Raw genomic sequence first — 20,642 nt, forward strand, 5'->3', positions numbered from 1 at the left:
GTTCGCCGCATATGCACACAGCTAAAACTACATATAGAGTTTATAAATCTGAACATTGTCGTATGATGAAATGGTCCATCCCGTCCATGCGACATGTTCTTCACATCAGCTACGATCTTTACGGCAAAAAAATAATAATTCAATAATAATTCAATAATAAAACCCATTAAAAAAAACCCTCAGCGCAGAGCACGCCGGGAGGCGGGCGCGGGGGCTGCTGGGAGGCGGAGGACCCGGATGCGGGCAGTGATGGCGGCGGTGCTCCAGACTGCGGACGCCGGCCCGGCTGTCAGCGCCATGGCGTACCTGCAGGACGAGGTACGTGCAGCGCCTCCGCCCCGGGAGAGACACGGGGAGCGCCGGCGGGCGGCTCCTTGCTCACTCGTACGTGTGTGTGTTTGTATACACGTCCCTCTCCCCCATAGCCAGCTCCCAGCCTCTTACTGCTCACACAGGGGTCTCTCAGGGAGACAGGTGTGTGTTCCCCGTGTTACGGCTCTCCCTCTGTCTGTGTCTCCTCTCCCCTGTGTTAAGGCTCTCCCCCGGTCTGGCTCTCCTCTCCCTCTGTCTGTGTCTCCTCTCCCCTGTGTTAAGGCTCTCCCCCCGGTCTGGCTCTCCTCTCCCCCCGGTCTGTGTCTCCTCTTCCCTGTGTTATGGCTCTCCCCCCGGTCTGTGTCTCCTCTTCCCTGTGTTATGGCTCTCCCCCTGGTCTGTGTCTCCTCTTCCCTGTGTTTTGGCTCTCCCCCCGGTCTGGCTCTCCTCTCCCCCCGGTCTGTGTCTCCTCTCCCCTGTGTTACGGCTCTCCCCCTGGTCTGTGTCTCCTCTCCCCCTGGTCTGTGTCTCCTCTCCCCCATGTTACGGCTGTCCCTCGGTCTCTCTCCACAGATGAAGTCTGACCCAGATGACATTCCTGCTCTCAATCTGGGTGACCTGGACCTGACCTCTGACGAGTTCATCCTCGATGAAGTGGACAGTGAGTGTAGAGTTGTGTGAGAGTGTGGGCTTGTAGTGTGTGTGTGGTGTACACTTTAACACAGCGAGTGTAGAGTTGTGTGAGAGTGTGGGCTTGTAGTGTGTGTGGTGTACACTTTAACACAGCGAGTGTAGAGTTGTGTGAGAGTGTGGGCTTGTAGTGTGTGTGGTGTACACTTTAACACAGCGAGTGTAGAGTTGTGTGGGTTTGTAGTGTGTGTGTGTGGTGTACACTTTAACACAGCGAGTGTAGAGTTGTGTGAGAGTGTGGGTTTGTAGTGTGTGTGTGTGGTGTACACTTTAACACAGCGAGTGTAGAGTTGTGTGAGAGTGTGGGCTTGTAGTGTGTGTGGTGTACACTTTAACACAGTGAGTGTAGAGTTGTGTGAGAGTGTGGGTTTGTAGTGTGTGTGGGGTGTACACTGTAACACAGCGAGTGTAGAGTTGTGTGAGAGTGTGGGTTTGTAGTGTGTGTGTGGTGTACACTGTAACACAGCGAGTGTAGAGTTGTGTGAGAGTGGGCTTGTAGTGTGTGTGGTGTACACTTTAACACAGTGAGTGTAGAGTTGTGTGAGAGTGTGGGCTTGTAGTGTGTGTGGGGTGTACACTTTAACACAGTGAGTGTAGAGTTGTGTGAGTGGGTTTGTAGTGTGTGTGTGGTGTACACTTTAACACAGCGAGTGTAGAGTTGTGTGAGTGGGTTTGTAGTGTGTGTGTGGTGTACACTTTAACACAGCGAGTGTAGAGTTGTGTGAGTGGGTTTGTAGTGTGTGTGTGGTGTACACTTTAACACAGCGAGTGTAGAGTTGTGTGAGAGTGTGGGTTTGTAGTGTGTGTGGTGTACACTTTAACACAGCGAGTGTAGAGTTGTGTGAGTGGGTTTGTAGTGTGTGTGTGGTGTACACTTTAACACAGCGAGTGTAGAGTTGTGCGAGTGGGTTTGTAGTGTGTGTGTGGTGTACACTTTAACACAGCGAGTGTAGAGTTGTGTGAGAGTGTGGGTTTGTAGTGTGTGTGTGTGGTGTACACTTTAACACAGCGAGTGTAGAGTTGTGTGAGAGTGTGGGTTTGTAGTGTGTGTGTGTGTCTCTAACAGTTTCTGTGCTCACAGTCCACATCCAGGCTAATCTGGAGGATGATCTGGTGAAGGAGGCTCTGAAAACGGTAAGACTGACCCCTGACCCTGACTGACCGCAGACTCACTGACTGACAGACTGACCCTGACTGACCCCAGACTCACTGATCCCCTGACCCCGACTGACCCCAGACTCACTGACCAACAGACTGACCAACAGACTGACCAACAGACTGACCAACAGACTGACCAACAGACTCACTGACCCCAGACTCACTGACCAACAGACTGACCCCAAACCCGAGACTCACTGATCCAAGACTCACTGACCCCCTGACCCTGACTGACCCCAGACTCACTGACCAACAGACTGACCCCAAACCCCAGACTCACTGACCCCAGACTCACTGACCCCAGACTGACCCTCTCTCCCAGGGTGTGGACCTGAGGCAGTATTCACAGACACACTGACCCCAGACTGACCCTCTCTCCCAGGGTGTGAACCTGAGGCGGTACTCACACACACACTGACCCCAGACTGACCCTCTCTCCCAGGGTGTGGACCTGAGGCAGTACTCACACACACACTGACCCCAGACTGACCCTCTCTCCCAGGGTGTGGACCTGAGGCGGTACTCACACACACACTGACCCCAGACTGACCCTCTCTCCCAGGGTGTGGACCTGAGGCGGTACTCACACACACACTGACCCAGACTGACCCTCTCTCCCAGGGTGTGGACCTGAGGCGGTACTCACACACACACTGACCCCAGACTGACCCTCTCTCCCAGGGTGTGGACCTGAGGCAGTACTCCAAGCAGGTGGAGGCGGAGCTGCAGCAGATCGAGCAGGCCTCCATCAGGGACTGTATCCTCTCTGGGCCCTCCCCTCCTCGTGGGGGGCGGGGCCTCGGTCACAGCAGCACCACTGAGATCGCAGCTCAGCGCAGGGGGGGCGGGGCCTCGGTCACAGCAGCACCACTGAGATCGCAGCTTGGTGCAGGGGGGGCGGGGCCTCGGTCACAGCAGCACCACTGAGATCGCAGCTCGGTGCAGGGGGGCGGGGCCTCAGGCATGGAGCCTTCACTGAGATCGCAGCTCAGCGCAGGGGGGGCGGGGCCTCGGTCACAGCAGCACCACTGAGATCGCAGCTCAGCGCAGGGGGGCGGGGCCTCAGTCACAGCAGCACCACTGAGATCGCAGCTCAGCGCAGGGGGGCGGGGCCTCGGTCACATCGCCGCCAATGAGATCGCAGCTCAACGCAGGGGGGGCGGGGCCTCGGTCACCTTATCTGGCCGATCCTTCAAGGATTCCCAGAGAGACCTGCTGGGCTGCTCGTTCCAGTCACCCGCTACTCTCTGCGTACAGAGGACTCTCCCTTCCTCTTCCCTGAAGGCCCCCCCACTGGTGTCGGTGTGGATCCTGACACACACAAAGCCTGGTGCTGGCAGGGTCCGTACCGCTGGCCCGGTCCTGTCCGGTTCAGAGCTCTGTGCGTCTCTTTCGGGCGTGACGGCGCGGGTGTCCAGGCCTGTCCTCGTGTGTCTGTCCTTAAACCCCCCGTCCTCCAGACATCAAGGAGAGTCAGAACATCGCCTCCCTGCACAACCAGATCACGGCCTGCGACTCCATCCTGGAGGTGAGAGGTCACAGCCTGTCAGTGTGTGTGTATGAACCCATCTCTCTCTCAGTGCAGTGTTCATGTACTGGAGTGTCCAGTCAGTGTGTGTGTATGAACCCCTCTCTCTCTCAGTGCAGTGTTCATGTACTGGAGTGTCCAGTCAGTGTGTGTGTATGAACCCCTCTCTCTCTCAGTGCAGTGTTCATGTACTGGAGTGTCCAGTCAGGGTGTCTGTATGAACCCCTCTCTCTCTCAGTGCAGTGTTCATGTACTGGAGTGTCCAGTCAGTGTGTCTGTATGAACCCCTCTCTCTCTCAGTGCAGTGTTCATGTACTGGAGTGTCCAGTCAGTGTGTCTGTGTGAACCCCTCTCTCTCTCAGTGCAGTGTTCATGTACTGGAGTGTCCAGTCAGTGTGTGTGTATGAACCCCTCTCTCTCTCAGTGCAGTGTTCATGTACTGGAGTGTCCAGTCAGTGTGTCTGTATGAACCCCTCTCTCTCTCAGTGCAGTGTTCATGTACTGGAGTGTCCAGTCAGTGTGTGTGTATGAACCCCTCTCTCTCAGTGCAGTGTTCATGTACTGGAGTGTCCAGTCAGTGTGTGTGTATGAACCCCTCTCTCTCTCAGTGCAGTGTTCATGTACTGGAGTGTCCAGTCAGTGTGTGTGTATGAACCCCTCTCTCTCTCAGTGCAGTGTTCATGTACTGGAGTGTCCAGTCAGTGTGTGTGTATGAACCCCTCTCTCTCCAGCGGATGGAGCAGATGCTCAGTAACTTCCAGAGTGACCTGTCCTGCATCAGCAGTGAGATCCAGTCCCTGCAGGAGCAGTCGGTGGCCATGAACGTCAAGCTGAAGAACCGCCAGTCCGTCCGCAGCGAGCTGAGCCAGCTGGTGGACGAGCTGGTGGTGCCCAGCAGCATGATCGCGTGAGGCTGACCGCGGCGCGTCCTGACCGCGGGGAGACTGACCGCGGGGAGACTGACCGGCAGGCGCGTCCTGACCGCGGGGAGACTGACCGGCAGGCGCGTCCTGACCGCGGGGAGACTGACCGGCAGGCGCGTCCTGACCGCGGGGAGACTGACCGCGGGGAGTTTGGTCTGAGTCGTGTTCTGACCGCAGGGAGACTGACCGGCAGGCGGGTCCTGACCGCGGGGAGACTGACCGCAGGGAGACTGACTGCTGGGAGTGTGGTCTGAGTCGTGTCCTGACCGCAGGGAGACTGACCGCTGGGAGTGTGGTCTGAGTCGTGTCCTGACCGCAGGGAGACTGACCGGCAGGCGGGTCCTGACCGCGGGGAGACTGACCGCTGGGAGTGTGGTCTGAGTCGTGTCCTGACTGCTGGGAGTGTGGTCTGAGTCGTGTCCTGACCGCAGGGAGACTGACCGCTGGGAGTGTGGTCTGAGTCGTGTCCTGACCGCAGGGAGACTGACCGGCAGGCGGGTCCTGACCGCGGGGAGACTGACCGCAGGGAGACTGACTGCTGGGAGTGTGGTCTGAGTCGTGTCCTGACTGCTGGGAGTGTGGTCTGAGTCGTGTCCTGACCGCGGGGAGACTGACCGCAGGGAGTGTGGTCTGAGTCGAGTCCTGACCGCGGGGAGACTGACCGCTGGGAGTGTGGTCTGAGTCGTGTCCTGACCGCAGGGAGACTGACCGCTGGGAGTGTGGTCTGAGTCGTGTCCTGACCGCAGGGAGACTGACCGGCAGGCGGGTCCTGACCGCGGGGAGACTGACCGCAGGGAGACTGACTGCTGGGAGTGTGGTCTGAGTCGTGTCCTGACTGCTGGGAGTGTGGTCTGAGTCGTGTCCTGACCGCGGGGAGACTGACCGCAGGGAGTGTGGTCCGAGTCGCGTCCTGACCGCGGGGAGACTGACCGCTGGGAGTGTGGTCCGAGTCGAGTCCTGACCGCGGGGAGACTGACCGCTGGGAGTGTGGTCCGAGTCGCGTCCTGACCGCGGGGAGACTGACCGCTGGGAGTGTGGTCCGAGTCGCGTCCTGACCGCGGGGAGACTGACCGCTGGGAGTGTGGTCCGAGTCGCGTCCTGACCGCGGGGAGACTGACCGCTGGGAGTGTGGTCCGAGTCGTGTCCTGACCGCGGGGAGACTGACCGCGGGGAGTTTGGTCCGAGTCGCGTCCTGACCGCGTTGGTCGGTCGGTCGGTCAGTCCGGCGGTGAGTAACCCCCACTGTCCCCCCGCCGTCCCCCCCAGGACCGTCCTGGACAGCGCAGTGACGGGGCAGGACTTCGTGGAGCAGCTGCAGGAGCTCAACAACAAGATCAACTACGCGAAGGAGCAGAGCTTCCGGGAGACGCTGGCCTGCGCCGACATCCAGGACACGCTGGACAAGCTGCGGGTCAAGGTGGGGGCCGGGCGCGGGGGGCCGGGCGCGGGGGGGGCGGTCTCGGGGTCTCCGTCTCTGAGCGTCTGTCCCCTGCCCGCAGGCCGTCTCCAAGATCCGCGAGTTCATCCTGCAGAAGGTCTACTCCTTCCGCAAGCCCATGACCAACTACCAGATCCCCCAGAACACCCTGCTCAAGTACAGGTACCGCCCCACCCCTCCGCCCGGGGGTCCCCCCCTGTCTGGTTCGCTCGCCGCGGGGGTTCGTCATCCGTCTCTGACTGTCCCACTCTCTCTCCTGTCTCTCTGACTCTCTCAATTTTTCAGTTCAGTCCAAGGTGCTTTATTAGCATGACCGATGGGTACAATCAGTGTTGCCACAGCAAATAAAATAATGAAATTAACACAAAATAAAAGTAAAATAAAATCTACAGACGTTTACATCAAAGACATGTCATAAAATATTGACATATACTGTGGACAAAAGGAGACAGACTCACTGGTCCTCAGACTGGGACAGGAGATCACACACTGTATTATTATTATTGAGAGACAGGCTCACTGTCTGTTCCTCAGGCTGGAACAGGAGATCACACACTGGATTATTATTATTGAGAGACAGGCTCACTGTCTGTTCCTCAGGCTGGGACAGGAGATCACACACTGTATTATTATTATTGAGAGACAGGCTCACTGTCTGTTCCTCAGGCTGGGACAGGAGCTCACACACTGGCCTGCCAGTTCAGTGGAGTTCCCTCCTCCTCCCTCTCCCAGTAGGATGGGGACCCGCTGGGATTCTGGCAGGGGCGGGGACTCTGGGACGAGAGGTCGGAGTTCAGGGAAGACTCGTCTCTCTGCAGGTTCTTCTACCAGTTCCTGCTGGCCAACGAGCGCCAGGTGGCGAAGGAGGTCAGGGACGAGTATGTGGACACCATGAGCAAGATGTACTACAGCTACTTCAAGTCCTACACCGGCAGGCTGATGAAAGTGCAGGTCTGAGGCCAGAGGGACACACGCGTCTGTCTGTCCACTGTCTGTCTGTCCGACTGCCACACCTGTCCACTGACTGTCTGTCTGTCCGACTGCCACACCTGTCCACTGACTGTCTGTCTGTCCGACTGCCACGCCTGTCCACTGACTGTCTGTCTGTCCGACTGCCACGCCTGTCCACTGACTGTCTGCCTGTCCGACTGCCACGCCTGTCCACTGACTGTCTGCCTGTCCGACTGCCACGCCTGTCCACTGACTGTCTGCCTGTCCGACTGCCACGCCTGTCCACTGACTGTCTGCCTGTCCGACTGCCACGCCTGTCCACTGACTGTCTGCCTGTCTGTCTGTCCCTCCATCTGCTGCACCTGTCCACTGACTGTCTGCCTGTCCACTGACTGTCTGCCTGTCCACTGACTGTCTGTCCGTCCGACCGCCCCGCCTGTCCACTGTCCGTCCGACCGCCCCGCCTGTCCACTGACTGTCTGCCTGTCTGACCGCCGTGCCTGTCCACTGACTGTCACGCCTGTCCACTGACTGTCCGGGCTCCAGCTGGCCGCAGTGTCCCCCCTGACCCCTGCCCCTCTCTGTCCCTCTGCCCCAGTACGAGGAGGTTGCTGATAAAGACGACCTCATGGGTGTGGAGGACACAGCCAAGAAAGATATCCTTCAGGGAGCAGGGCAGCGGGGCGCCGGGGGGCTGGGTGGCACTGTGGGGTTCGTGTGTGTAGTGAGGCTGTCTCAGAGAGGTTTGGTGTTATTGTGCAGTGAGATTGTGCAAGACTGGTGTGGTGGTGTGTGGTTTGTGTGTGTAGTGAGGCTGTCTCAGAGAGGTTTGGTGTTATTGTGCAGTGAGATTGTGCAAGACTGGTGTGGTGGTGTGTGGTTTGTGTGTGTAGTGAGGCTGTCTCAGAGAGGTTTGGTGTTATTGTGCAGTGAGATTGTGCAAGACTGGTGTGGTGGTGTGTGGTTTGCGTGTGTAGTGAGGTTGTCTCAGAGAGGTTTGTGTAATTGTGGGGTTCGTGTGTGTAGTGAGGTTGTCCAAGAGAGGTTTGGTGTTATTGTGTTATTGTGCAAGGTGTGGTGGTGTTGTGTGGTTCGTGTGTGAAGTGAGGTCGTGTAAGAGGGGTTTGTGTAATTGTGGGGTTCGTGTGTGTAGTGAGATTGTCCAAGAGAGGTTTGGTGTTATTGTGTTGTTAGTGTGTGTGCAGTGAGATTGTGCGAGAGTGGTGTGGCGGTGTTGTGTGGTTCGTGTGTGTAGTGAGGTTGTCCAAGAGAGGTTTGGTGTTATTGTGAGATTGTGCGAGAGTGGTGTGGCGGTGTTGTGTGTGCACCACAGTCGTTGTGCGGTTGTGTAACGGTAGTGTGGCCCCAGTGTTTCTCCTTGACCCAGTGAACGGTTCTTCTCCAAGCCCTCTCTGAAGAGCAGGAACACCATCTTCACGCTGGGCCAGAGGGGGACGATACTGAGTCCCACCGAGTTGGAGGGGCCCATCCTGGTACCCCACACTGCCCAGAGGAGTGACAACAGGGTAAATACAGCCACCCCCCTCTCAGTGCAGTGTTCATGTACTGGAGTGTCCAGTCAGTGTGTGTGTATGAACCCCTCTCTCTCTCAGTGCAGTGTTCATGTACTGGAGTGTCCAGTCAGTGTGTGTGTATGAACCCCTCTCTCTCTCAGTGCAGTGTTCATGTACTGGAGTGTCCAGTCAGTGTGTGTGTATGAACCCCTCTCTCTCTCAGTGCAGTGTTCATGTACTGGAGTGTCCAGTCAGTGTGTCTGTATGAACCCCTCTCTCTCTCAGTGCAGTGTTCATGTACTGGAGTGTCCAGTCAGTGTGTCTGTGTGAACCCCTCTCTCTCTCTCAGTGCAGTGTTCATGTACTGGAGTGTCCAGTCAGGGTGTCTGTATGAACCCCTCTCTCTCTCAGTGCAGTGTTCATGTACTGGAGTGTCCAGTCAGTGTGTGTGTATGAACCCCTCTCTCTCTCAGTGCAGTGTTCATGTACTGGAGTGTCCAGTCAGTGTGTCTGTATGAACCCCTCTCTCTCTCAGTGCAGTGTTCATGTACTGGAGTGTCCAGTCAGTGTGTGTGTATGAACCCCTCTCTCTCTCAGTGCAGTGTTCATGTACTGGAGTGTCCAGTCAGTGTGTGTGTATGAACCCCTCTCTCTCTCAGTGCAGTGTTCATGTACTGGAGTGTCCAGTCAGTGTGTCTGTATGAACCCCTCTCTCTCTCAGTGCAGTGTTCATGTACTGGAGTGTCCAGTCAGTGTGTCTGTATGAACCCCTCTCTCTCTCAGTGCAGTGTTCATGTACTGGAGTGTCCAGTCAGTGTGTCTGTATTAACCCCTCTCTCTCAGTGCAGTGTTAATGTACTGGAGTGTCCAGTCAGTGTGTGTGTATGAACCCCTCTCTCTCTCAGTGCAGTGTTCATGTACTGGAGTGTCCAGTCAGGGTGTGTATTGACTCCTCTCTCTCTGTGTCTCAGTACCCCTACGAGACTCTGTTCCGCAGTCAGCACTACGCTCTGCTGGACAACAGCTGCCGGGAGTTCCTCTTCCTGTGTGACTTCTTCATGGTGACAGGAAGCTCCGCCCAGGACCTCTTCAACTGCATCATGGGAAAGACGCTCAGCATGTTCCTGGTAGGTGAGGAGGAGGAGGAGGAGGGTGGGGTTCGGGGCGCAGGGCCCCGAGCTCAGCCGCTGTGCGCCCCTCTGTCTCCCCGCAGAAACACATGTCCTCCTACGTGTCGGACTGCTACGACAGCATCGCCGTCTTCCTCTGCATCCACATCATCTTGAGGTTCCGGGCCATCACGGCCAAGAGGAACGTCCCGGCGCTGGACAAGTCAGTCTGTCCGCCTGCTGCTGCTGAGTCTCTCTTCAGACTCCCTGTGTTGCTGGTGCTGTGTTGCTCTGTGTTGCCCAGTGTTGATGGTGCTGTGCTGTCGCTCTGTGTTGCCCAGTGTTGATGGTGCTGTGCTGTCGCTCTGTGTTGATGGTGCGGTGTTGCTCTGTGTTGACTTGTTGCCCAGTGTTGATGGTGCGGTGTTGCTCTGTGTTGACTTGTTGCCCAGTGTTGATGGTGCGGTGTTGCTCTGTGTTGCCCAGTGTTGATGGTGTGGTGTTGCTCTGTGTTGCCCAGTGTTGATGGTGTGGTGTTGCTCTGTGTTGACTTGTTGCCCAGTGTTGATGGTGCAGTGTTGCTCTGTGTTGCCCAGTGTTGATGGTGCAGTGTTGCTCTGTGTTGCCCAGTGTTGATGGTGCAGTGTTGCTCTGTGTTGCCCAGTGTTGATGGTGCAGTGTTGCTCTGTGTTGCCCAGTGTTGATGGTGCAGTGTTGCTCTGTGTTGCCCAGTGTTGATGGTGCAGTGTTGCTCTGTGTTGCCCAGTGTTGATGGTGCAGTGTTGCTCTGTGTTGCCCAGTGTTGATGGTGCAGTGTTGCTCTGTGTTGCCCAGTGTTGATGGTGCGGTGTTGCTCTGTGTTGCCCAGTGTTGATGGTGCGGTGTTGCTCTGTGTTGCCCAGTGTTGATGGTGCGGTGTTGCTCTGTGTTGCCCAGTGTTGATGGTGCGGTGTTGCTCTGTGTTGACTTGTTGCCCAGTGTTGATGGTGCAGTGTTGCCCAGTGTTGACTTGTTGCCCAGTGTTGATGGTGCGGTGTTGCTCTGTGTTGCTGTAGGTACTGGGAGGCTGTGCTGGAGCTCTTGTGGCCCCGATTTGAGCTGATCCTGGAGATGAACATCCAGAGCATCAGGAACACTGACCCTCAGAGACTGGGGATACTGGACACCAGACCACACTACGTCAGTACTGACCGGTGACACTCACTGACCCTCAGAGACTGGGAATACTGGACACCAGACCACACTACGTCAGTACTGACCGGTGACACTCACTGACCCTCAGAGACTGGGGATACTGGACACCAGACCACACTACGTCAGTACTGACCGGTGACACTCACTGACCCTCAGAGACTGGGGATACTGGACACCAGACTACACTACGTCAGTACTGACCGGTGACACTCACTGACCCTCAGAGACTGGGGATACTGGACACCAGACCACACTACGTCAGTACTGACCGGTGACACTGACCCTCAGAGACTGGGGATACTGGACACCAGACCACACTCCGTCAGTACTGACCCGTGACTCAGACTGACCCTCAGAGACTGGGGATACTGGACACCAGACCACACTCCGTCAGTACTGACCGGTGACTCACACTGACCCTCAGAGACTGGGAATACTGGACACCAGACCACACTCGGTCAGTACTGACCGGTGACACTCACTGACCCTCAGAGACTGGGAATACTGGACACCAGACCACACTACGTCAGTACTGACCGGTGACACTCACTGACCCTCAGAGACTGGGAATACTGGACACCAGACCACACTCGGTCAGTACTGACCGGTGACACTCACTGACCCTCAGAGACTGGGGATACTGGACACCAGACCACACTACGTCAGTACTGACCGGTGACACTGACCCTCAGAGACTGGGGATACTGGACACCAGACCACACTCCGTCAGTACTGACCCGTGACTCAGACTGACCCTCAGAGACTGGGGATACTAGACACCAGACCACACTCCGTCAGTACTGACCGGTGACACTGACCCTCAGAGACTGGGGATACTGGACACCAGACCACACTCCGTCAGTACTGACCCGTGACTCAGACTGACCCTCAGAGACTGGGGATACTGGACACCAGACCACACTCCGTCAGTACTGACCGGTGACTCACACTGACCCTCAGAGACTGGGAATACTGGACACCAGACCACACTCGGTCAGTACTGACCGGTGACACTCACTGACCCTCAGAGACTGGGGATACTGGACACCAGACCACACTACGTCAGTACTGACCGGTGACACACACTGACCCTCAGAGACTGGGGATACTGGACACCAGACCACACTACGTCAGTACTGACCGGTGACACTCACTGACCCTCAGAGACTGGGGATACTGGACACCAGACCACACTCCGTCAGTACTGACCGGTGACACTCACTGACCCTCAGAGACTGGGAATACTGGACACCAGACCACACTACGTCAGTACTGACCGGTGACACACACTGACCCTCAGAGACTGGGAATACTGGACACCAGACCACACTACGTCAGTACTGACCGGTGACTCAGACTGACCCTCAGAGACTGGGGATACTGGACACCAGACCACACTCCGTCAGTACTGACCGGTGACACACGCTGACCCTCAGAGACTGGGGATACTGGACACCAGACCACACTACGTCAGTACTGACCGGTGACACACGCTGACCCTCAGAGACTGGGAATACTGGACACCAGACCACACTCCGTCAGTACTGACCGGTGACTCACACTGACCCTCAGTGACTGGGGATACTGGACACCAGACCACACTCGGTCAGTACTGACCGGTGACACACACTGACCCTCAGACACCAGCCCACACTCCGTCAGTACTGACCGGTGACACACTGACCCTCAGACACCAGCCCACACTCGGTCAGTACTGACGCGCTGCCCGTGTCGGTGTCTGTCCTCAGATCACCCGGCGGTACGCGGAGTTCTCCTCCGCGATCGTCAGCATCAACCAGACCTTCCCCAACGAGAAGACCCACACCCTGCTGGGCCAGCTGCAGGTACGCACGAGGAGGAGGAGGAGGAGGCAGCCCTCCGGCGCTGCAGGGGCGCGGGCCCCAGTCCGCACGGTAACGCGCTCTCGGTCCTCCTTGGCAGGTGGAAGTGGAGAACTTCGTCCTGAAGATGGCGGCCGAGTTTCCCTCCAGGAAGGACCAGCTCATCTTCCTCATCAACAACTACGACATGATGCTGAGCGTGCTCATGGTGAGACAGAGACACGTGGTCTGGACACTGGGTGTCTCTGGGGTCTGTGTGAGGGTCTGGACTCCTCTCTCTGTGTGAGGGGTGCCTCTGGGGTCTGTGTGAGGGTCTGGACTCCTCTCTCTGTGTGAGGGGTGTCTCTGGGGTCTGTGTGAGGGTCTGGACTCCTCTCTCTGTGTGAGGAGTGCCTCTGGGGTCTGTGTGAGGGTCTGGGCTCCTCTCTCTGTGTGAGGAGTGTCTCTGGGGTCTGTGTGAGGGTCTGGACTCCTCTCTGTGTGAGGGGTGTCTCTGGGGTCTGTGTGAGGGTCTGGACTCCTCTCTCTGTGTGAGGAGTGCCTCTGGGGTCTGTGTGAGGGTCTGGGCTCCTCTCTCTGTGTGAGGAGTGTCTCTGGGGTCTGTGTGAGGGTCTGGACTCCTCTCTCTGTGTGAGGGGTGTCTCTGGGGTCTGTGTGAGGGTCTGGACTCCTCTCTCTGTGTGAGGAGTGTCTCTGGGGTCTGTGTGAGGGTCTGGACTCCTCTCTCTGTGTGAGGAGTGTCTCTGGGGTCTGTGTGAGGGTCTGGACTCCTCTCTCTGTGTGAGGAGTGTCTCTGGGGTCTGTGTGAGGGTCTGGACTCCTCTCTCTGTGTGTGAGGAGTGTCTCTGGGGTCTGTGTGAGGGTCTGGACTGCTCTCTCTGTGTGAGGAGTGCCTCTGGGGTCTGTGTGAGGGTCTGGACTGCTCTCTCTGTGTGAGGAGTGTCTCTGGGGTCTGTGTGAGGGTCTGGACTCCTCTCTCTGTGTGAGGAGTGTCTCTGGGGTCTGTGTGAGGGTCTGGACTCCTCTCTCTGTGTGAGGAGTGTCTCTGGGGTCTGTGTGAGGGTCTGGACTCCTCTCTCTGTGTGAGGAGTGTCTCTGGGGTCTGTGTGAGGGTCTGGACTCCTCTCTCTGTGTGAGGAGTGTCTCTGGGGTCTGTGTGAGGGTCTGGACTCCTCTCTCTGTGTGAGGAGTGCCTCTGGGGTCTGTGTGAGGGTCTGGACTCCTCTCTCTGTGTGAGGGGTGTCTCTGGGGTCTGTGTGAGGGTCTGGACTCCTCTCTCTGTGTGAGGGGTGTCTCTGGGGTCTGTGTGAGGGTCTGGACTCCTCTCTCTGTGTGAGGGGTGTCTCTGGGGTCTGTGTGAGGGTCTGGACTCCTCTCTCTGTGTGAGGGGTGTCTCTGGGGTCTGTGTGAGGGTCTGGACTCCTCTCTCTGTGTGAGGGGTGTCTCTGGGGTCTGTGTGAGGGTCTGGACTCCTCTCTCTGTGTGAGGGGTGTCTCTGGGGTCTGTGTGAGGGTCTGGGCTCCTCTCTCTGTGTGAGGGGTGTCTCTGGGGTCTGTGTGAGGGTCTGGACTCCTCTCTCTGTGTGAGGGGTGCCTCTGGGGTCTGTGTGAGGGTCTGGGCTCCTCTCTCTGTGTGAGGAGTGTCTCTGGGGTCTGTGTGAGGGTCTGGGCTCCTCTCTCTGTGTGAGGGGTGTCTCTGGGGTCTGTGTGAGGGTCTGGGCTCCTCTCTCTGTGTGAGGGGTGTCTCTGGGGTCTGTGTGAGGGTCTGGGCTCCTCTCTCTGTGTGAGGGGTGTCTCTGGGGTCTGTGTGAGGGTCTGGACTCCTCTCTCTGTGTGTGAGGGGTGTCTCTGGGGTCTGTGTGAGGGTCTGGACTCCTCTCTCTGTGTGAGGAGTGTCTCTGGGGTCTGTGTGAGGGTCTGGACTCCTCTCTCTGTGTGAGGAGTGTCTCTGGGGTCTGTGTGAGGGTCTGGACTCCTCTCTCTGTGTGAGGGGTGTCTCTGGGGTCTGTGTGAGGGTCTGGACTCCTCTCTCTGTGTGAGGGGTGTCTCTGGGGTCTGTGTGAGGGTCTGGACTCCTCTCTCTGTGTGAGGGGTGTCTCTGGGGTCTGTGTGAGGGTCTGGACTCCTCTCTCTGTGTGAGGGGTGTCTCTGGGGTCTGTGTGAGGGTCTGGACTCCTCTCTCTGTGTGAGGGGCGTCTCTGGGGTCTGTGTGAGGGTCTGGACTCCTCTCTCTGTGTGAGGGGCGTCTCTGGGGTCTGTGTGAGGGTCTGGACTCCTCTCTCTGTGTGAGGGGCGTCTCTGGGGTCTGTGTGAGGGTCTGGACTCCTCTCTCTGTGTGAGGGGCGTCTCTGGGCTCTGTGTGAGGGTCTGGACTCCTCTCTCTGTGTGAGGGGCGTCTCTGGGCTCTGTGTGAGGGTCTGGACTCCTCTCTCTGTGTGAGGGGCGTCTCTGGGGTCTGTGTGAGGGTCTGGACTGCTCTCTCTGTGTGAGGGGCGTCTCTGGGGTCTGTGTGAGGGTCTGGACTCCTCTCTCTGTGTGAGGGGTGTCTCTGGGGTCTGTGTGAGGGTCTGGACTCCTCTCTCTGTGTGAGGGGTGTCTCTGGGGTCTGTGTGAGGGTCTGGACTCCTCTCTCTGTGTGAGGGGTGTCTCTGGGGTCTGTGTGAGGGTCTGGACTCCTCTCTCTGTGTGAGGGGTGTCTCTGGGGTCTGTGTGAGGGTCTGGACTCCTCTCTCTGTGTGAGGAGTGTCTCTGGGGTCTGTGTGAGGGTCTGGACTCCTCTCTCTGTGTGAGGAGTGTCTCTGGGGTCTGTGTGAGGGTCTGGACTGCTCTCTCTGTGTGAGGGGTGTCTCTGGGCTCTGTGTGAGGGTCTGGACTCCTCTCTCTGTGTGAGGGGTGTCTCTGGGGTCTGTGTGAGGGTCTGGACTCCTCTCTCTGTGTGAGGGGTGTCTCTGGGCTCTGTGTGAGGGTCTGGACTCCTCTCTCTGTGTGTGTGGAGTGTCTCTGGGGTCTGTGTGAGGGTCTGGACTCCTCTCTCTGTGTGTGGAGTGTCTCTGGGGTCTGTGTGAGGGTCTGGACTCCTCTCTCTGTGTGAGGAGTGTCTCTGGGGTCTGTGTGAGGGTCTGGACTCCTCTCTCTGTGTGAGGAGTGTCTCTGGGGTCTGTGTGAGGGTCTGGACTCCTCTCTCTGTGTGAGGAGTGTCTCTGGGCTCTGTGTGAGGGTCTGGACTCCTCTCTCTGTGTGAGGGGCGTCTCTGGGGTCTGTGTGAGGGTCTGGACTCCTCTCTCTGTGTGAGGGGCGTCTCTGGGCTCTGTGTGAGGGGCGTCTCTGGGCTCTGTGTGAGGGTCTGGACTCCTCTCTCTGTGTGAGGGGCGTCTCTGGGCTCTGTGTGAGGGTCTGGACTCCTCTCTCTGTGTGAGGGGCGTCTCTGGGCTCTGTGTGAGGGTCTGGACTGCTCTCTCTGTGTGAGGGGCGTCTCTGGGGTCTGTGTGAGGGTCTGGACTCCTCTCTCTGTGTGAGGGGTGTCTCTGGGGTCTGTGTGAGGGTCTGGACTCCTCTCTCTGTGTGAGGGGTGTCTCTGGGGTCTGTGTGAGGGTCTGGACTCCTCTCTCTGTGTGAGGGGTGTCTCTGGGGTCTGTGTGAGGGTCTGGACTCCTCTCTCTGTGTGAGGGGTGTCTCTGGGGTCTGTGTGAGGGTCTGGACTCCTCTCTCTGTGTGAGGGGTGTCTCTGGGGTCTGTGTGAGGGTCTGGACTCCTCTCTCTGTGTGAGGGGTGTCTCTGGGCTCTGTGTGAGGGTCTGGACTCCTCTCTCTGTGTGAGGGGTGTCTCTGGGGTCTGTGTGAGGGTCTGGACTCCTCTCTCTGTGTGAGGAGTGTCTCTGGGGTCTGTGTGAGGGTCTGGACTGCTCTCTCTGTGTGAGGGGTGTCTCTGGGCTCTGTGTGAGGGTCTGGACTCCTCTCTCTGTGTGAGGAGTGTCTCTGGGGTCTGTGTGAGGGTCTGGACTCCTCTCTCTGTGTGAGGAGTGTCTCTGGGGTCTGTGTGAGGGTCTGGACTCCTCTCTCTGTGTGAGGAGTGTCTCTGGGGTCTGTGTGAGGGTCTGGACTGCTCTCTCTGTGTGAGGGGTGTCTCTGGGCTCTGTGTGAGGGTCTGGACTCCTCTCTCTGTGTGTGTGGAGCGTCTCTGGGGTCTGTGTGAGGGTCTGGACTCCTCTCTCTGTGTGAGGAGCGTCTCTGGGGTCTGTGTGAGGGTCTGGACTCCTCTCTCTGTGTGAGGAGCGTCTCTGGGGTCTGTGTGAGGGTCTGGACTCCTCTCTCTGTGTGAGGAGTGTCTCTGGGGTCTGTGTGAGGGTCTGGACTCCTCTCTCTGTGTGAGGAGTGTCTCTGGGGTCTGTGTGAGGGTCTGGACTCCTCTCTCTGTGTGAGGAGTGTCTCTGGGGTCTGTGTGAGGGTCTGGACTCCTCTCTCTGTGTGAGGAGTGTCTCTGGGGTCTGTGTGAGGGTCTGGACTCCTCTCTCTGTGTGAGGAGTGTCTCTGGGGTCTGTGTGAGGGTCTGGACTCCTCTCTCTGTGTGAGGAGGGTCTCTGGGGTCGGTGTGAGGGTCTGGACTCCTCTCTCTGTGTGAGGGGTGCCTCTGGGGTCTGTGTGAGGGTCTGTTTGAACTTTCTCTCCCTGCCAGGAAAGGGCATCGGATGACAGCAAGGAGGTGGAGGGTTTCCAGCAGCTCCTCCATGCCAGAACTCAGGTGGGTCAGCAGTGGACTCAGGGCTGTGCAGTGAGGATCCCGCTGGGCTTACCGTAGATCACAAGGTCTCATGGAGATCCCCTCTCTGGCTCCCAGGAGTTCATCGAGGAGATCCTCTCCCCACCCTTCGGCGGGATGATCGCGTTCGTGAAGGAGAGCGAGGCTCTGATGGAGAAGGGTCAGCTGGACCGGCTGAAGAACGATGAAGGTGAGAGAGGAGGAGGAGGAGGAGGTAATTCCCCTCCCAGTGCAGTGTTAGTGTCCTGGAGTGTCCAGTCTCTCTCTCTCTCTCTCAGTCAGGGTCACTCAGCTGGTCAGAGGGTTCTCCAGCACCTGGAAGCAGTCGGTGGAGAGCCTCAGTCAGGACGTCATGAGGTCCTTCACCAACTTCAAGAACGGAACCGGGATCATTCAGGTACAGACTGAGCCTCCTGCCTCTCTCCAGTGTGAGTGTGTGAGTGTCCTGTCTCTCTCACTCTCAGGTGTGTCCTGTCTCTTGCTCGCTCTCTCTCTTGCTGTCTCAGGTGTGTCCCGTCTCTTGCTCGCTCTCTCTCTTGCTGTCTCAGGTGTGTCCCGTCTCTTGCTCGCTCTCTCTCTTGCTGTCTCAGGTGTGTCCCGTCTCTTGCTCGCTCTCTTGCTGTCTCAGGTGTGTCCCGTCTCTTGCTCGCTCTCTCTCTTGCTGTCTCAGGTGTGTCCCGTCTCTTGCTCGCTCTCTCTTGCTGTCTCAGGTGTGTCCCGTCTCTTGCTCGCTCTCTCTTGCTGTCTCAGGTGTGTCCTGTCTCTTGCTCGCTCTCTCTCTTGCTGTCTCAGGTGTGTCCCGTCTCTTGCTCGCTCTCTCTCTTGCTGTCTCAGGTGTGTCCCGTCTCTTGCTCGCTGTCTCTCGCTGTCTCAGGTGTGTCCTGTCTCTTGCTCGCTCTCTCTCTTGCCGTCTCAGGTGTGTCCTATCTCTCGCTGTCAGTCTCTCTCTCTCTTGCTGTCTCAGGTGTGTCCTGTCTCTCGCTGTCAGTCTCTCTCTCTTGCCGTCTCAGGTGTGTCCTGTCTCTTGCCGTCTCAGGTGTGTCCTGTCTCTCTCGCTGTCTCAGGTGTGTCCTGTCTCTCTCGCTGTCTCAGGTGTGTCCTGTCTCTCTCGCTGTCTCAGGTGTGTCCTGTCTCTTGCTCGCTCTCTTTCTCTTGCGGTCTCAGGTGTGTCCTGTCTCTTGCTCGCTCTCTCTCTTGCAGTCTCAGGTGTGTCCTGTCTCTTGCTCGCTCTCTCTCTTGCTGTCTCAGGTGTGTCCTGTCTCTTGCTCGCTCTCTCTCTTGCTGTCTCAGGTGTGTCCTGTCTCTTGCTCGCTCTCTCTCTTGCTGTCTCAGGTGTGTCCTGTCTCTTGCTCGCTCTCTCTCTTGCTGTCTCAGGTGTGTCCCGTCTCTTGCTCGCTCTCTCTCTTGCTGTCTCAGGTGTGTCCCGTCTCTTGCTCGCTCTCTCTCTTGCTGTCTCAGGTGTGTCCCGTCTCTTGCTCGCTCTCTCTCTTGCTGTCTCAGGTGTGTCCCGTCTCTTGCTCGCTCTCTCTCTTGCAGTCTCAGGTGTGTCCTGTCTCTCTCTTGCAGTCTCAGGTGTGTCCTGTCTCTCTCTTGCAGTCTCAGGTGTGTCCTGTCTCTCTCTCTCTCTTGCTGTCTCAGGTGTGTCCTGTCTCTCTCTCTCTCTCGCTGTCTCAGGTGTGTCCTGTCTCTCTCGCTGTCTCAGGTGTGTCCTGTCTCTCTCTCTCTCTCTCTCTCTCTCTCTGTGTCCAGGGTGCGCTGACCCAGCTGATCCAGTACTACCACGGCTTCCACAAGGCCCTGTCCCAGCCGGCGTTCCGGACCCTGGCGGTGCGCTCCGAGCTCATCAACCTGCACCACCTCATGGTGGAGGTGAAGAAGCACAAGCCCAACTTCTGAGGGACAGGGCTCGGCTGTGTCTGTGTGTGTCTGTGTGTGTCTGTGTGTGTCTGTGTGTGTCTGTGTGTGTCTGTGTGTGTCTGTGTGTGTCTGTGTGTGTCTGTGTGTGTCTGTGTGTGTCTGTGTGTGTCTGTGTGAGCGCGCTGGTTCAGTGGTTCCCCCTGCTGGAGAGACTGTGTGTGTGTGTGTGTCTGTGTGTGTTGGTTCAGTGGTTCCCCCTGCTGGAGAGACTGTGTGTGTGTCTGTGTGTGTGTCTGTGTGTGTGTCTGTGTGTGTTGGTTCAGTGGTTCCCCCTGCTGGAGAGACTGTGTGTGTGTCTGTGTGTGTTGGTGCAGTGGTGCCCCCTGCTGGAGAGACTGTGTGTGTGTCTGTGTGTGTGTCTGTGTGTGTTGGTGCAGTGGTGCCCCCTGCTGGAGAGACTGTGTGTCTGTGCCTGTGTCTGCAGGGCTCTGTGCTGCCCTGGAGAGACAGACAGACAGGCAGAGAGAGCGAGACGGGTCGAGAGACCCCTGGGCTGGGGGGGGGGGGGTGGTGACCGCTGTCCAGCAGGAGGGGGCGCCCTGCCCTGCCCCTCCGCCCGGTCCGGTCCGGTCCGTCCCGTGGAGCAGTGAAACGCACCAGCTGTGGACTCCCCAGGACTGTGACCCCGCTGTGACCCCGCTGTGACCCCGCTGTGTGTGTTTAGCTGCAGTCTGCCCTGAATAAAGACCCTGCTGGCTCTCACTCCTGGTCCTGTTGTGTGTCCAGGATTCTGTGTCCGCTGTCGGGGGGGGGGTACCCCAAGATGGGCGGCAGGTGAGTGGAGGGGCAAGGCTGAGGTGGGGGGGTGGCTACTGCCCCTGCACCCCACGTGCGTCCAGGGGGGTGACCCCGGACCGACCGACGTCATCCCGACACCAGGACCCCGCAGTGAGGAGCGACCCGGCCCGTCGGCACCAGCGCGCGCTCTCGGGTATTGGGGTACCCGCTGACTGAGAGGAGGAGGGGAGTGGGGGCACTGGTCTGGTGAGAGGAGGAGGGGGCACTGGTCTGGTGAGAGGAGGAGGAGGAGGGGAGGGGAGTGGGGGCACTGGTCTGGTGAGAGGAGGAGGGGAGTGGGGGCACTGGTCTGGTGAGAGGAGGAGGGGAGTGGGGGCACTGGTCTGGTGAGAGGAGGAGGGGAGTGGGGGCACTGGTCTGGTGAGAGGAGGAGGAGGAGGGGAGTGGGGGCACTGGTCTGGTGAGAGGAGGAGGAGGAGGGGAGTGGGGGCACTGGTCTGGTGAGAGGAGGAGGGGAGTGGGGGCACTGGTCTGGTGAGAGGAGGAGGGGAGTGGGGGCACTGGTCTGGTGAGAG

At 58.0% G+C, this 20,642-nt stretch overlaps 1 protein-coding gene across 2 annotated transcripts; it reads left to right on the forward strand.

Moving 5' to 3' along the window:
* Window positions 1–206: 206 nt before the first annotated feature.
* On the forward strand, window positions 207–20,031 carry vps52 (VPS52 subunit of GARP complex). 2 transcript variants are annotated; one of them, XM_069199107.1, is made up of 21 exons: window positions 207–318; window positions 886–973; window positions 2,084–2,136; window positions 2,842–2,917; window positions 3,621–3,688; window positions 4,420–4,595; window positions 5,878–6,028; window positions 6,111–6,211; window positions 6,868–7,000; window positions 7,599–7,656; window positions 8,393–8,526; window positions 9,486–9,641; window positions 9,728–9,846; window positions 10,679–10,802; window positions 12,566–12,661; window positions 12,759–12,866; window positions 17,329–17,394; window positions 17,491–17,602; window positions 17,691–17,809; window positions 19,162–19,347; window positions 19,466–20,031. In XM_069199107.1, exons 1-20 carry the CDS (start codon window positions 238–240, stop codon window positions 19,306–19,308), a joined length of 2,166 nt encoding a protein of 721 aa, XP_069055208.1. In that variant the 5' UTR covers window positions 207–237; the 3' UTR covers window positions 19,309–19,347; window positions 19,466–20,031. The 2 variants fall into 2 exon arrangements, with proteins under 2 accessions (XP_069055208.1, XP_069055207.1); XM_069199106.1 differs by having other exon boundaries at window positions 19,162–20,031.
* Window positions 20,032–20,642: the final 611 nt, after the last annotated feature.

Source organism: Lepisosteus oculatus, chromosome 14, assembly GCF_040954835.1.
Source record: "Lepisosteus oculatus isolate fLepOcu1 chromosome 14, fLepOcu1.hap2, whole genome shotgun sequence".
Taxonomy (NCBI): Eukaryota; Metazoa; Chordata; class Actinopteri; order Semionotiformes; family Lepisosteidae; genus Lepisosteus; species Lepisosteus oculatus.